Here is a 14,971-nt window from a genome sequence, read left to right as displayed (position 1 = left end):
TATGTTTCAATATTAGATTCACCTATAAAAAACACGATTGTATTACTCTCTGCAGGTCCGAAGACGGACGTAATTCAAAGAAATAGGATTAAGTAAACAATATTACATGCCTCTCAACATATTTCGGAAAGTGGAAAGATTGCCAAGTCCGGATTCCTTCTTTTTGAGCCTACACGTATTACGTACCTTAATTCTTTCGCATTTGTTTGCTTGAAGAGTATCAATAATAAACTCGTTATGTTTCATTTATATTTACAATTTCAGTAAATACATTTCCATTTAAAACCCAGTAAGTATCAACTGCATCCCTTATAATCTGTTGAATAGAATAAAAGAACACGTATAAGACATTTCATACCTTAAGAGTTACAAAAAACATGCCCTTTTCATTCCCTTCCCAATCCGAAATACGAAGCTGGTAACTATTAACTATTGTTACCGGCAGGTGGGTGGAAAAAGGAGGATAAAATTGTAATCTAAATGGAATATAAATTATGGTCCACACCTGTGGAGTAACGGTTAGCGCGTCTAGCCGTGAAACCAGGTGGCCCGGGTTCGATTCCCGGTTGGGGCAAGTTACCAGGTTGAGTTTTTTTCCGGGGGTTTCCCTCAACCCAATATGAGCAAATGCTGGGTAACTTTCGGTGTTGGACCCCGGACACATTTCACCGGCATTATCACTTTCATCTCATTCAGACGCTAAATAACCTAAGCTGTTGATAAAGCGTCGTAAAATAACCTACTAAAATAAATAAATATATATATATATATATAAATTATGTACATTGCAGTAGTGAGTAAAATGGTCTGATATAGTAATGAATATTGTTACCGACATAGAAAGAGAGGTGGGTGGTAAGATAGTAAGTGCTGTTACCGACTTCAGATTTGCAATCGCCCGCAGATGGCTCTACGGTCGTCCTGGCATCCAACGTTGGCATCGTTTAAGCATTGAGCTGCACATCTTTCTGTTTGTGATCTGTGGTTGGTTGTGCCCATTGTTGTCAGTAAAGCTAGCCAGTTCAGTCAATAAGAAGCGCTCTTCCACTCAGAGAGAGAGAGAGAGAGAGAGAGAGAGAGAGAGAGAGAGAAATAGAAGAATTGAAAAGTCATTGTTGCTTTTAGAACGTAGAACTTGGATTTTTTTAAATAGTACTTCACAAAGAGGGGGAAAAAATAAAAAAAAATTTCGCTGTCTATTTTGAAATAGAGAAAAATAGGCAAAAACATCAAAATAGGCTGTTTTAGGCACTCTCATAAAGCATAAATGTTCATGAAACGTGTAAGTAGCCTACAAAGTACCAAAGCCATACATTATCAATAGAACAATAGTTTTTTTCCGAAAGATCTGCGGTCTTGACTAATAAGTATTATCATGCTTAACATTCGGCAGTTCTTTGAGCGGCCTCGTGCATAACATTCGGCAGGACTTTGAAATTTAAATGTATTATTGTTTTAAATTTCTTATGTCGCCGCTCCAATCACTCGCCTCAATTTCAATATTGCAACCAATAAGCTGCTTCCATTATTAAATGACACCTACTTGTCTAATCCACGTGGACTAAAACCGAGGTTGCGAAGTCTTGTGCTGAGGACGAACATTAAGGTATGTGATTAAAATTATTATTAAAGAGTTATTATTAACAGTTAAGAATTTCAACGTACTCGTATATGAAATAATAATAATAATAATAATAATAATAATAATAATAATAATAATAATCATTTAACAATATAATTGTTTTCAATTTCTTATGTCGCCGCTCCAATCACTCGCCTCAATTTCAATATTGCAACCAATAAGCTGCTTCCATTATTAAATGACACCTACTTGTCTAATCAACATGGACTAAAACCGAGGTTGCAGTGTCTTGTGGTGAGGACGAACATTAAGGTATGTGATTAAAAATTATTATTAAAGTTATTATTAACACAAAAGAAAAAATTAAGATCATGGGATGATGAAATTAAGGAGATCATAAAAAATAAAAATATAGCTTATAGAAAATACTTTCAAACAAAATCTGTTAATGATGAAATAGATTATAAACATAAAAGGGCGATAGCTAACAGAGAAATTAGAAAACGACACAGGCAATCATGGAAAGAGTTTATATCTTTTTTAGAAACTGACATTTATAAAATGAAACCCAATACATATAAAATTTTAAAATACATGAACAGAGACATAAAGGAATCCGCCAAGATAAACCCTTGCCCTAAAATAGAAACATTCCTAGACTTTTACAAAAACTTATGGAACAATCCTACTTTTGATTCAAAATTCTGGGACACAAAAAACCCAGATGAACAATGCATTACCAAAGAAGAACTACAAGAAGCATTAAAGAAGACGAAAAATAGTAAATCACCTGGAGAAGATAACCTAAATTCAGAATTGTATAAATATGCAGGAGATCTATTTCAAGAAAGATTACTAAGATTTCTAAACAGAATATATCTGACTGCCACTTTACCGGAAGAATAGAAAAATAGTGTAATTATTCCCATATATGAAACAGGAGATAAACAGAATGTTGAACACTATAGAGGGATTAGTATCCTCAACACATGTTATAAGATATTTAGTAGGATTTTAAATGAAAAATTAAAAAAACATGCTGAAACTTTCCTTCTGGAGTGTCAAAATGGCTTTAGAAAAGGAAGATCATGTGTAGATCCATTATTTAGTATGAAACTATTGTTAGAAAAAAGAAGAGAATTTAATTTAGAAACCCATATAGCTTTTATTGATTTTGTGAAAGCTTTTGATAAAGTCCGAAGAGACCTTTTATTCGACATATTACAAGAAAAAAATATTCCAAATTTGCTATTGCAAAATATAATAGAAATCTACACAGACAGCAAAATAAGTGTCAAAATAAATAACTGTATATCCGAAAAAAAATTAGTTAATAATGGAGTTCGACAAGGTTGTCCACTATCACCAACTTTATTTAATATTTATATAAATGAAATTATTTTAAAATGGAACCAAATCTACACATCAGGAATCAAAATAACCAGTGCTCTAACATTAAATACCTTACTCTATGCCGATGATCAAGTCATAATTTCCAATTCAGAGGATAATTTACAAAGAGGATTGTATACATTAAATAAAATATTAAAAGATTTTGGGATGGAAATTTCAGCACAAAAATCAAAAGTAATGGCATTTTTAGGACAAGACCCAGTCAGAAGTAAGATAATACACAATACCCAATGCCTCGAACAAGTGCAAAATTTCAATTATCTGGGTTGTGAAATATCTTATCAAAATGAAAAAGATGTGAACAAGAAAATTACCAAATTTACACAAATTCTAGGAATAATAAACAATGCATTAAAAGCTAAATTAGTACAAAAATCTACAAGAATAAAAATATATAATACACTAGCATTACCCACCCTTTTATACGGAAGCGAGATTTGGTCATTAAAGAAAAAAGACGTGAACAGAATCAAAGCAACGGAAATGAAATTTTTGAGGAGGACAGCAGGATATACTCTTTTAGGCCGAAAAAGGAATGAAGAAATTTTAGAACAATTAGAAGTAGAGTCAGTAGAAGAAAAAATCAGCAGATACAAATTCAATTGGCTAGATCATGTAAGAAGAATGGAAAATTCAAGAATCCCAAAAATTATGATGCAGTATAAACCTAGAGGACATCGTCGACCAGGAAGACCTTTAAGAAGACTGCTAGATGGGGCCGAAACAGGTCTACAGAGGCCTAATTCGTGAAGGATGATGATGATGATTATTATTAACAGTTAAGAATGTCAACGTACTCGTATATGAAATAATAATTATAATGATAATAATAATAATAATAATAATAATAATAATAATCATTTAACAATATAACAAACTATAGTCCCGTCGCTCTAACTTCCGGCAGCCAATCATGTTGCAGGTCGGCTACATTTAAACGTGTGCGTCTTGTGATTCGCTGATGAAGATGTACAGCATTTCCTAAGGGCGGATAAATACTTAATATATAATAGCCTGCCATTTTGTCTCTTTCGTTGGCGTTCGCAGAAAGCACACGAGGAAGTTATTTGCCGCTCAATTATTTGCTCAATTATAGTGCGTTTGATTTATTATCGTAGGAGCTACGACATGATAATGTTTAACGGTGTGGCAAATAGGTCTGATAGCTCGGCAACGAAAGAACAAAAATGGCGAACGATACTACCTCCCTAGACTTTATAGAGCCTTGACTTCCTAAGACGTAAGCAAAGGGGAGGAGTCACGCCGGGAATAACAGCGTCGCGTAGTGCTTATTCTTATCGAGGAAGTAGACGTGACAACGTGACGCTTAGAGTGAAACCTACCTGCACGTTATTGTATGATGCCGACATGTTAAGCATGAGGCCGCGGCGATAATAATAACAAATTCTTAAATGATTGTTGAGATGTAGGCTACATAAGTTAGAGGAAGCGCAAAGAAAGCTTGCCCATTTGACTGATGCGCAGAGAACGATATTCGGTCCTCGTGCCGCCATGCTCGTTACAGGGCTGCTATGAATCACCTAATGCTGATTACAGGGCGCATTCGAAAGCGGGTCTTGAGCTGTTCGTAACGTGAAGTGTATTGTGCTGAGCCGGTAGAAGCCAGCGTGTGCGTTACATATTCTGCGTTTTATCCCTGATATCAGGAATTTTATATAGTTCAAAATGTGCTTATTACATAACAGACTTCTGTATAACATTCTATGTACCGGTACTTAATAATGCCCCATGTTTCGCTGTAAATTAGGAAGTTCTAATAAAACATTGCACAGTCAAACTAGGGAATTATTTATAACGTTTATAAATTTATGAAAAACGAAACAGGCTCCGCTCGTAACATAAGGAGTATATAAGGTAGAAACACATTATTGACACTGCACGGCACAGAATGTGATTTCCTGTGCTGTCACGTTCTACATTCAATGTGTGGTATTCGTTTTCTCCATTTATTTACGTTGCTTAGAATCACACTGTTCCCACGCCACGGACGCCACGTCCTCTCCAGTGTAGCACTCGTGCCATCACGTTTAGATTTTCTGTTGCACCGGACTTCGGTGGATGGTGGAGAGCACGTGCAGTTTCATTATGGAGTAATACATGATTGAAAAAGTAAATCAACATGAATGTTTGTGTAATTTCATGTGCTCTAAGTACAGAGACTTGAACATGAGAAACATAGGACGTGAGGAAATAGGAAGAGATTTGAATATGAGCGATGAATAGGCCTACTATAATTATGTCAATTTATCCAGTATTAGTAGTCTAACTAAATCGACTGAACTAACCTTTTTATTTCCATTATTATTATTATTATTATTATTATTATTATTATTATTATTATTATTATTATTATTATTGTAGGTACAGCAGTGTAGATGTGACCATACATATTAACTACAATAGCTGTATGTTAAACATGTATCTTAATTTTGCGATCTACTTCGACGAACATTTAATGACAGAGCAAGAAGAAGGCAATGAAAACACACAGCGGCATTTGCAATAAAATTATCGCGTCCTTTATCTGCGCCATCAAGTTACTATATATTTTCACCATAGGATGATGCTCTATGAACTGCAGGACCATCCCCATCAACAGCAGAAGACATAAGTGCAGGTACGCTCACAAATTGTGAGCCCATAATGAACAATGATTATTATCGTTAAACTGCCCATTATCAGGGTTCGTTCAGTTGTACAACAATGGACATTATTCAAGAAACCACTTCACGTAGGTATGAAACTTCATTGAAATATTATAATAAAGAGTTTTTTAGTTTAGTCAACTGTCCGAAAACAGATCTGAACCTCACAAGTGATACCAACAAGACACTACTTATGAGGCAAATAGCCAGGAGATAATGGGGTACGGTAGCCAGTTCCTTTCCCCCTCCATTGCATACATCGGCGACTAGCTACATATTACACTAACCAGACTTCAGATGCATACAAACAATTGTTCTTCCTCTGACACATATCGTCAAGTGAGATGTACTGCCTGATAATAGATGTACATATCAGACAGAACCTCAATCAGAGGTAATTAAAGAGTATTATTATTATTTAAATTTCTAGCATGTATTCACTTTAAACATACAACTAATTTTTCGCCAGTGTTCACTGCTGTTCGAAATTGGGTGTTCTGTTTCTATCTAGATTGTAAATAAATTCAAATTCTTCTTTATTCATTCTGAAGTTCATATGAAAACATTATTCCAGATGTATAAACAAGGTGTGAAATTCTCCAAATTCCTCCGGTTTTAAGTTTGTCATGCACCCACTTCCAACACTTTTTTTCCTGAATGATAATAGCCGAAGCCGCATTTTCGATGTCTTCTTCAAACTCTGAAGAACTGCTGAACTAATAATCCATTCACCTTCCATCTCTGCTACAGAAAAGCTACCGAATAAAAGAGCGCCTGAACAGATTGTAAGTGTGAAGTGACATGGCGTGGCGATAATGTGCACACAACGCGACACAGCACTTGCCTTCCAATTTATATGATCTCACAGGAGAACACATGCCGTGGCAATAATGTGATTCCTCCTATACAGATTAAAATAAACCGACCATAGTACCCCAGTTATCGGAACATTTTAATAAAATCACATAGTATTAGCACAGTCTAGTATATACAGTCACGAAGCTCAATACATAGTAAATATGCATCCATAGATAGTTGCTAAACACTAGGATCGCTAATATCGCCTCATTACAGACAATGCGAAATAGTATCGGCACAGTCAATTGATCCTAGCAACCTCAAAACTCAAGCTTCGTGACTGTATATACTAGACTGTGGTATTAGTGTTTTATTACAACGTCAAATATCAATTATTATTACACGATTACATATTTCTTATAACATATTTGTCATTTCATTCAGTGATTTTATATATCTAAAAAAGTTCGTGCTTCTGTATTTTCAACAATTACATATTTCTTATAACATCGTTGTCATTTGATTCAGTGATTTTATGTGTAAACAAATTCGTTCTTCTGTATTTTCAAAAACGTTGTGTTATTAGTTACTCTGTAACAAGGTTTACGTTACGATACACGCGCTCTGATAAATCTCACTCGAAACATCAAGCCAGCAGAATGAGAATTGTCGACAGTTTGCCAATCGAATCGAAGCGAGGTCGAGTGCACCCGAACGTTTCCGAAAGTTCGCGCAGATTTCCGTGGCAAGCTCTTCTTGCGTCTACTCTACAAATTTGTATTCCTATTTTTGAGAGTACAGTTAATTTTAAAATAATAACAGAAACCAAGTTTAACAGAATTACCGTAAATGATCAAAACTCTATTGTCTAAATCTATTATTAAACGTTTGTATTTAATGGAATTTCACAGCTTTTAATTAGACTTAATATGGACTGTATTTAGTTCTGTTTAATATTTTAAAATATAGAAAATATATTGAACTTTGTTATAATGTACCAAACTCTAAAATATGAGAAAATTTAGAAAATAAAAATAGCATTTTTCATCTCTACACATAGCAATACACAAGGGCCATATAAAATATAACCTATTTAGCTTCATAAATATATGTGTATTTACATAGAAATCCATTCTGTGTTTATGAAATTCATATATTTACATATGAATGTAGCATGCATGTAATTCTAGACTTTAGTACGCAACAATATGAATATGTGCTTACCTTCACCAATGCTATATCGATACTAGTTCTGTTATGAATCCTATATTGTGGATGCACCCTTATGCCCCGTACGTCTCTGAAAATAGCGTTTTTATCTTCCCAAATGTAGAACCCAGCCTTTACAGTGATATCGTCTCGGCTCCTTAAAAAAGAAATAATAATAATAATAATAATAATAATAATAATAATAATAATAATAATAATAATAATAATAATAATAATAATTAACATGGTAACTTGTAACAGTATATAATTGCGATAACACTTAATAGTTCGTTACAGGATGAGGAACTTAAAACGGTCCGGTCCAGCTAGCTCTGCGGACTATTATGTCTGCTAGTCTTTGCTGCGCTACGATCGGTGCACAGGAAGCTCACATCCAACATAATATTTTGAAGAGTAAACATGTCCAATTCTAATATGAGTAAAAAAAAAAGAGTTTTTTTTCCTGACATTTCCTGGTGTGCCGGCCAGTTTTAAATTGCTCATTCTACAAGTTTCATGAGCTTCGAAAAAATTGTATCCTTTCTTACGTAGTAACTGATAATCCTATTTGTGGTTTATTTCTTGAATTACAGTTCAAGAAGCAGAACTAATTTAATTTTTTTTTTATTTCACAAAGATTGAAACAAGCTTTCGTGTTAAACATTGCACATAGTCTTTTCGTATAATCCCATGACGTAAGACGTCTAAGTTTTCTAGAAATAATTGTACGATGTACGCAGCTGTAGGCCTAACTATTTTTTGTTTCAGAAATTCACAATAAATATTATTCGTACTGTAATATATTTTAATGTTGTAATATACAATATGAACCGTAAGTAATGTCATTAATTCTCGTGGATGATTCCTTCAGTAAAGAGCAACAAAAAAGACAAATACCATTTTTCTGTATTTTGAATAGTTTTCCAGAAAAATGTGAATTTTAAAATACATCAATTACAAGGTCGTGAAACGCTGTCTAATCAGCAGGGAGTGCACATAAAGTTATGTTTGTTATGTTACTCTGAACAACCCCTTCACCTGGCTTGTTATGAACAGGGAAGTTGAAGTTCATTGCCACGTACATTGTTTTTAAACTCAGATCATATATCGTTTAATTTTTGTGTTTAGACTGTGTTAGAGAGCGGAAAATGAACACAGCTCATTTCACGTTAAATAATATATTGTAAAATTTAAAATAAATTCTAAAACCTAATTTTAATTAAATGTTCAGAAACCGCAGGCAATAAAATATGCTTATTTCAAATTAAATTGAAAAGATTCTACTCTCCCATTTCAAATGAATATTCTAGAGAAAGCTTCTGTCACGTTATGATAACAAAATTTTAAAACGTTTAAGAGTCCAAAGGAAAAAATAAAACTACGACATGCTTATTTTACGTTAAACAAAATAAATTAAAAATATTAATTTTAAATTCGACTTAATTTTAATTAAATATTCGGTGGACACAGACAACAAAAAAGCTTATTTTACTTTATGCAAATCTAATTAATGATTAAAAAAATCTCCGTTTGTCGTACTAGAAGCATTTTCTTCAGCCTCTCTCCCTCCCACTTTAATTTTTACAGTAGTAACCGGTAAATTTTATACAAGAAATCAAATTTTACTTAAAGCAGTTTTACTGTGTTATGTTTATATTTCTCATTGTCTCATCCATCTCTTGCATTACGCGAGTTGCATCTGTCCAGACAATAACCTTTATAAGGTTGTCAGAGTGCATCAAGTTTTAAAATTATTTTCCAGAACGAGAAGTGACATTTATTGGGATCAAATTTCTGCACATTTATAGGATAAAACTACAATTCTTTCAATGCTCTCTTAAATTGACTGAGCATATCGGGAATTAATTAAATAGTTTTCCCAAAATACGCCATGAAATTTTTCATATAAAATATTTTTTTTTCTCGAAAAGGAAGTAAAAACGAGCAAAATTGTATTAAACTATTTTGTTTGAAATATCTCAAAGAATAACCTCTTGCAATTAATAAAATTACTTACGGTTAACCCTGTATAATCATAAAATCCTTCACATATAGCCTACTTTCTGTCTTCAGTTTGCTTGTTCAATCAGGTTGTGTTCAGCACTATATTTCTAGTTTCTTCACGGGTGTTAAAATTAATTTGATTAGTAAATTTCGTAAATAATACACTGCGAATAACTCCTAAGTTATATATTTTAGATAAAGGAAATATTATTGGAACATTTTAATGAAATCATAATCTTCCACAATACCATACAGACTGCATCATAATAGTACATTATGCAACGAGCCTATAATGGTAGTAATTAAGACGCGAGGATGTTTGTTTATGAAACGAGCGCAAGCGAGTTTCATAATTTTCATACGAGCGTCTTAATTACCATTATAGGCAAGTTTCATACGTATATATTATTTTACTGTACCGAAGTACATATGATATTTCCATGCAGATATTCTGAGTCATCATACGATGAAAGAGTAATGGAACGGAGACGTTTCATACGACTTTTTATGCTCGACCATATTTCTAACTTGAAATTATTCATAAGTATTCATGTTATGGTTATGTAAGTGAGGAGCGGAACTGACCTGAAATGTGAGATATGCGCAGACGCGAAAGTATTGATTTTTTCCGAGGCACGAATGTTATTGGCCTTGATATAATCTAGAGAATAACATGAAGATTAGTCTTTATATAACCTGGAAATTGATTTAGAATTGAAAAACGAGATGACAAATTGAATTTATTTGAATATTATTTACAATTAACGCTAATTATTATAGTAACAGAATATAACCTTCTGCGACAGTATTGGATTTCCAGCCTCCGTGACTTTTCGCTAATTGTCTTTCGATTGCAGATCCGAGAATAATCGATACTTGCAGTTTTATAATGGTACAATGGTGATATCTCATTGGCTGAACAACTGAATTATAATGAATAGGTGTACTTTAATGAAGTGCATTAAAGGCCTACTACCCGGTGTATAATTTCTACATTTCGGCATGGTCGAGCATAATGAAACTTTATTTATACGGACTAGGGACCATCAAAGTTGGTTCAGAAATATTTTTATAATAATTACAAAGAAAAATGCCAAACATTTATTTTTGTTTGTAAAAAAATGCAATGGGTTTATCTCACTCTGTGTATTAGTGACATATGTATAGAACGTATGGCGAATAAACTGAAATATTCGTGTTTCCGTCAGTAGATTACGTTTATTACAAATGCATTGTTTCTCTTTTATCCGTGCACGCATCATTCAGATTGTACAAATAATATACGTAGGCCTACTTTGTTCAAGAAGCAGAACCAGAAAATAGATTATTCGTTAGAATATCGTATTCCATTATGCTCACAGAACTGTCCTAGCAAGCAATGCTACCGTAACTACAGCTGTGTTCACCAGTTTGCATACAGCTTAGGAAATGTCCATTAAAGATCTGCATAACAAAAACAAAATAAAGGCATGGATCCTCTCCTGAACTCTTATATCTGACAGAAGGCTTTACCTACATTAGAATGTGAAAATGAATTTTATGTTTGTGGTCCATTTAGAAACGAACTTAACATTGTATGGGATTTAAATTCCGATTCGTACGTGTTCTGCATCTCTTATATGGAAATTGCTATTTGTCTCTTTTTTCTCTCTCTCTATCTTGTGCGAACGAGGGACCCGAAGGCTTGCACTGCAGTCTGAGACTTATTGTGCTTACCACTCCTATTCTGTGGATGATTGGGTAACCGAACGGGCGCGCTCTTGTACAAGTACAGCACGCCTCACAGTGAACTGAGCCCGGAATATGGTATGGAGGTGATGATGATGATGATGATGTTATGTGAATTAATGATTGCGAAATGAGTCCGAGGTCCAACGCCGAAAGTTACCCTGCAATTCTGCTTCAATTGGTTGGGGGAAAACCCCGGAAGAACCCCCAACTAGGTAACTTGTCCAAACCAAGATTTGAACCTGGGCCCGCTCGTTTGACGGTCAGACATGCTAACCGTTACTTCACAGCGGTGTAAACTACTATTTTTCTTTCTATTTTCTGTTACTTTTAAATATAGAACTACTGAAAAACACGCGTATTTAAATTTAAAAAGACTTCTATATTATGTAGCCTATTTTACTTCAATAGTCATGTTCGAACTGCATGTTTTTATTCGGTTTAGACATTAAGCAATACATCTTTTAATACTTAATTAACTTCTGGCACTCAGAAATATTAGGTTGCTGCACCGAACACTTCATATTAAACTAAAGAAATGAATTTTTATGCATATGAAGAAAATTCTTGCATGGGTCTGTACTATTCCAATATTCAGCTTTAGAATCGAAAGAATGTATGTTTTCGCTATTACACTTGCAAAATAGTAGACCTAAATTAGTACACATTAGCACCATTTTAAGCAAAATATTATTACATAGACTATTAAAGGTTTTATTAATTTGTCCTACAGAACAATATCTGTAACATTGACAATTAATATTTGAGGAGAAAAATTCGCTCTGGCGCCGGGGATCGAACACGGGTCTCTTGGTTCGATCCCCGGTGCCTGAGCGAATTTTTCTCCTCAAATATTAATTATTACATAAACGTTAAGGCATAATGAGATGTTTCACAGTCTGTAGGTTATTCAGTGGTTAAGTTTAATAATAATAATAATAATAATAATAATAATAATAATAATGGATGATGATGATGATGATGATGATGATATAAAGTAGCTATTCATCTCAATGGCATGAAATAAGTTTTATACATTTTCACACGAGTCAATTTCCTAGAAATGTCATAAAAATAACATACAACTTGAAGCATCATATTCAGAAATAGCATTTCTATCATGTGCTTAAACATTTTAGTCGACATTAGATTACATTAATTTTCAGCAGAGATTTACACTACTCACACGTTTATAACACAGTGACCTGCTGTCAAGATAAATTTTCTGGCAATAATCGTACCAGTGCATTCTCTTCTTCCTTTGTATAGAATAGCCACCTGTAAAATGAAACAAGTTACATTTATGCCACATAGATGCACACACACACACACGCACGCACGCACACACACACTGTATATATTAGGGTGTCCCTTATTTTCCGACTTCAATATTTTTGAACGCCCACCCTTCAAATTTGTTCGAATGACACTAAAACATGTCTACACAAAATTTTGTTGTGATTGAAGCATTGTAATCAATGCCGACTGGAGCGCGAATTCGCATGAAGAACATGCCTAGACTTCTCACGCTGAGTCAAGCCTCGGCCAGTCAGTACGTGCAGTACAATCATCTGTTATTGATCGTGTCGCACGTATTTTCGAGTCGTTACTCTAACATGATGTCACATCAATTACGCAGTACCAGGAAACGTTTGTTTTTAATAGGCGTTATAAAACACCAAATAACTGGACACAAATTACCATCAAATAGCCAAGTGCTGAAAGTTTTATTTTATAACATACGGGAGGTAAAATTAACTCTTAATGAAAGTGCTCATCTTGTGGTTCTTGAGTGCGTTGTATTTTGGGAGAATTCCGACAAGAGCTATTGAGCATTGTTCACAAAAACTTATTAATTTGCATTTGGAGTGGAGAAAATTGCAAAAAAAAACGCAAAATTTGCAGACTTCGTAAGTGCCGTGAAGAGAAATTTATAAATAATTTGGACAGTCTATTTGATTTCGCACATGCCAATGCTTTACAAACAAAGTTGGAAGAAGACATGATATTTTTACGTCAACAGCGAGAGCCAGGACATAAAGACTACTTTGCAGGGGTTGACAGAAAAATCGCGGATAAATAAAACAAAGTGCGAGGCAAAGAAAATTGGAAGAGAGAAGGCAAACGAGACAACAGTGTCCAGCATCTACTTCTACATCTTCTGTTGTACCTCCTTTTTCATCATCTGAAGATTCAGATAAGGCATTTCCAAGTTTAGATGAACTCGATGTTGGTCAGTTTTTAGATTTCTGAGAGTACATCAATGCAGAATGCTACAAGGCGAGGTACCAAAAATTTTATCACTACAAAGTCAGTGGCTGCTTTGGATAGATTTTAGCTGAGTGTAAGAGATTCTGTATACATCCTTCAGTCGACAGCAGAGGCAGTGATGTAACAAGCAGTCCTGATATACAACTAAACATTTAAGGGAAAGCTGGAAAAGTGTCAATGAGAATAATTTTAAAAGTGGCAGAAAGAATGTGGATGTTTTTTCAATGAGTCGGAAATAAAGGAAATCTTAGACATTTATGACAGTGAATCAGATAAACTAACACTGAGAAGTGATTACCGTGAACTCGTAGAGCTCTCCTTAATATTTTTGGGAAGAGACCCTGGAAAAAAACTAGAAATATGTCCTCCTGGGGCGATGCATCAAGCAAGATTGCAAGAGCAATATATTGCTTAAAAATGTTTTTGCTAAGATCTCAACTTAAAATATTCATTAAAGATAAAAATGCGTTAAGGGATGCCTCTCAGTTCACTGTATTTGTTTATGTCAAATCGTGGTTTCAGTTTAGTGCATCTGTAAAAGCTCCTTGTCAAGATCTCTGCTTCTTAAAGGTTCTGAAATCATATAAAAGAATAAATTTCACAATTTCAAAAGTAGCTGTAAAGAAATTTTGTCACCATATGTGGTATTTATCGTTGTCTGTCCTATCGCTCTTTGATCATGAATAAGACGTACTACTCAAAATCAAAATAGTAGCAAAATTTGAATAGAGAGAATCTACACATGGAAAAGATATATGTTCCTGTTTGTGGAGAATTGGATGGGCAAATAGTTGTAAATTTAATTTTATTCTGATTACAATTCTTTATTCTTTTAATTTGTTAATTTACGTCTCCTAATTCAATCTTATCTACATTTCAGAGAAAACAATAGCCGACTTTGTGTCAACCAAGATCAGAGTTTTCTGTACTTTTGCCTGAAGATGGGCACTAGTTTTATTCAAGAAAGTCCTTCGACATGGACGAGCAACACTTGATATTTAGAAGCTGAAAGGATAGTTAATGTGTTAAAAGCTGTGGAATGTCTCTCCTGATAGGGATGTTAAATTAATGCAAGATTTTCATGGACTATTGCCATTGTGTTGCGTTGTGTTCAAGATCATCATAGACTGAAACCTGATTGAAGAAAAAACTCTGAAAAGAAAGTATCCACAAGAATCCTAAAAACCATAATGCACTCTAAAGAGCAAAAATGTATTCAATTTTAATAAAATAAAATAGATATTATACATTCATGAATAGCTTTTACACTGACTTCAACCTACAAGACCTTGAATTCCTA

General features: G+C 34.0%; 1 protein-coding gene across 2 annotated transcripts in view; it reads right to left on the bottom strand.

The window, feature by feature from the left end:
• LOC138713451 (trypsin alpha-like) overlaps positions 1-14,971 on the bottom strand; it is a 48,102-nt gene that overhangs the window by 19,696 nt on the left and 13,435 nt on the right. For both annotated transcript variants that reach the window (XM_069845560.1, XM_069845562.1), the window contains exons 3-4: positions 12,587-12,678; positions 7,684-7,825 (exon numbers count right to left, since the gene is read on the bottom strand). In XM_069845560.1, coding sequence (XP_069701661.1) covers positions 7,684-7,825; positions 12,587-12,678 — 234 coding nt within the window. The remainder of the gene's footprint in view (positions 1-7,683; positions 7,826-12,586; positions 12,679-14,971) is intronic.

This window comes from Periplaneta americana, chromosome 14, assembly GCF_040183065.1.
Source record: "Periplaneta americana isolate PAMFEO1 chromosome 14, P.americana_PAMFEO1_priV1, whole genome shotgun sequence".
Taxonomy (NCBI): domain Eukaryota; kingdom Metazoa; phylum Arthropoda; class Insecta; order Blattodea; family Blattidae; genus Periplaneta; species Periplaneta americana.
The sequence above is the reverse complement of the archived record's forward strand: the minus strand, read 5'-3'. Positions and strand labels throughout refer to the sequence as shown.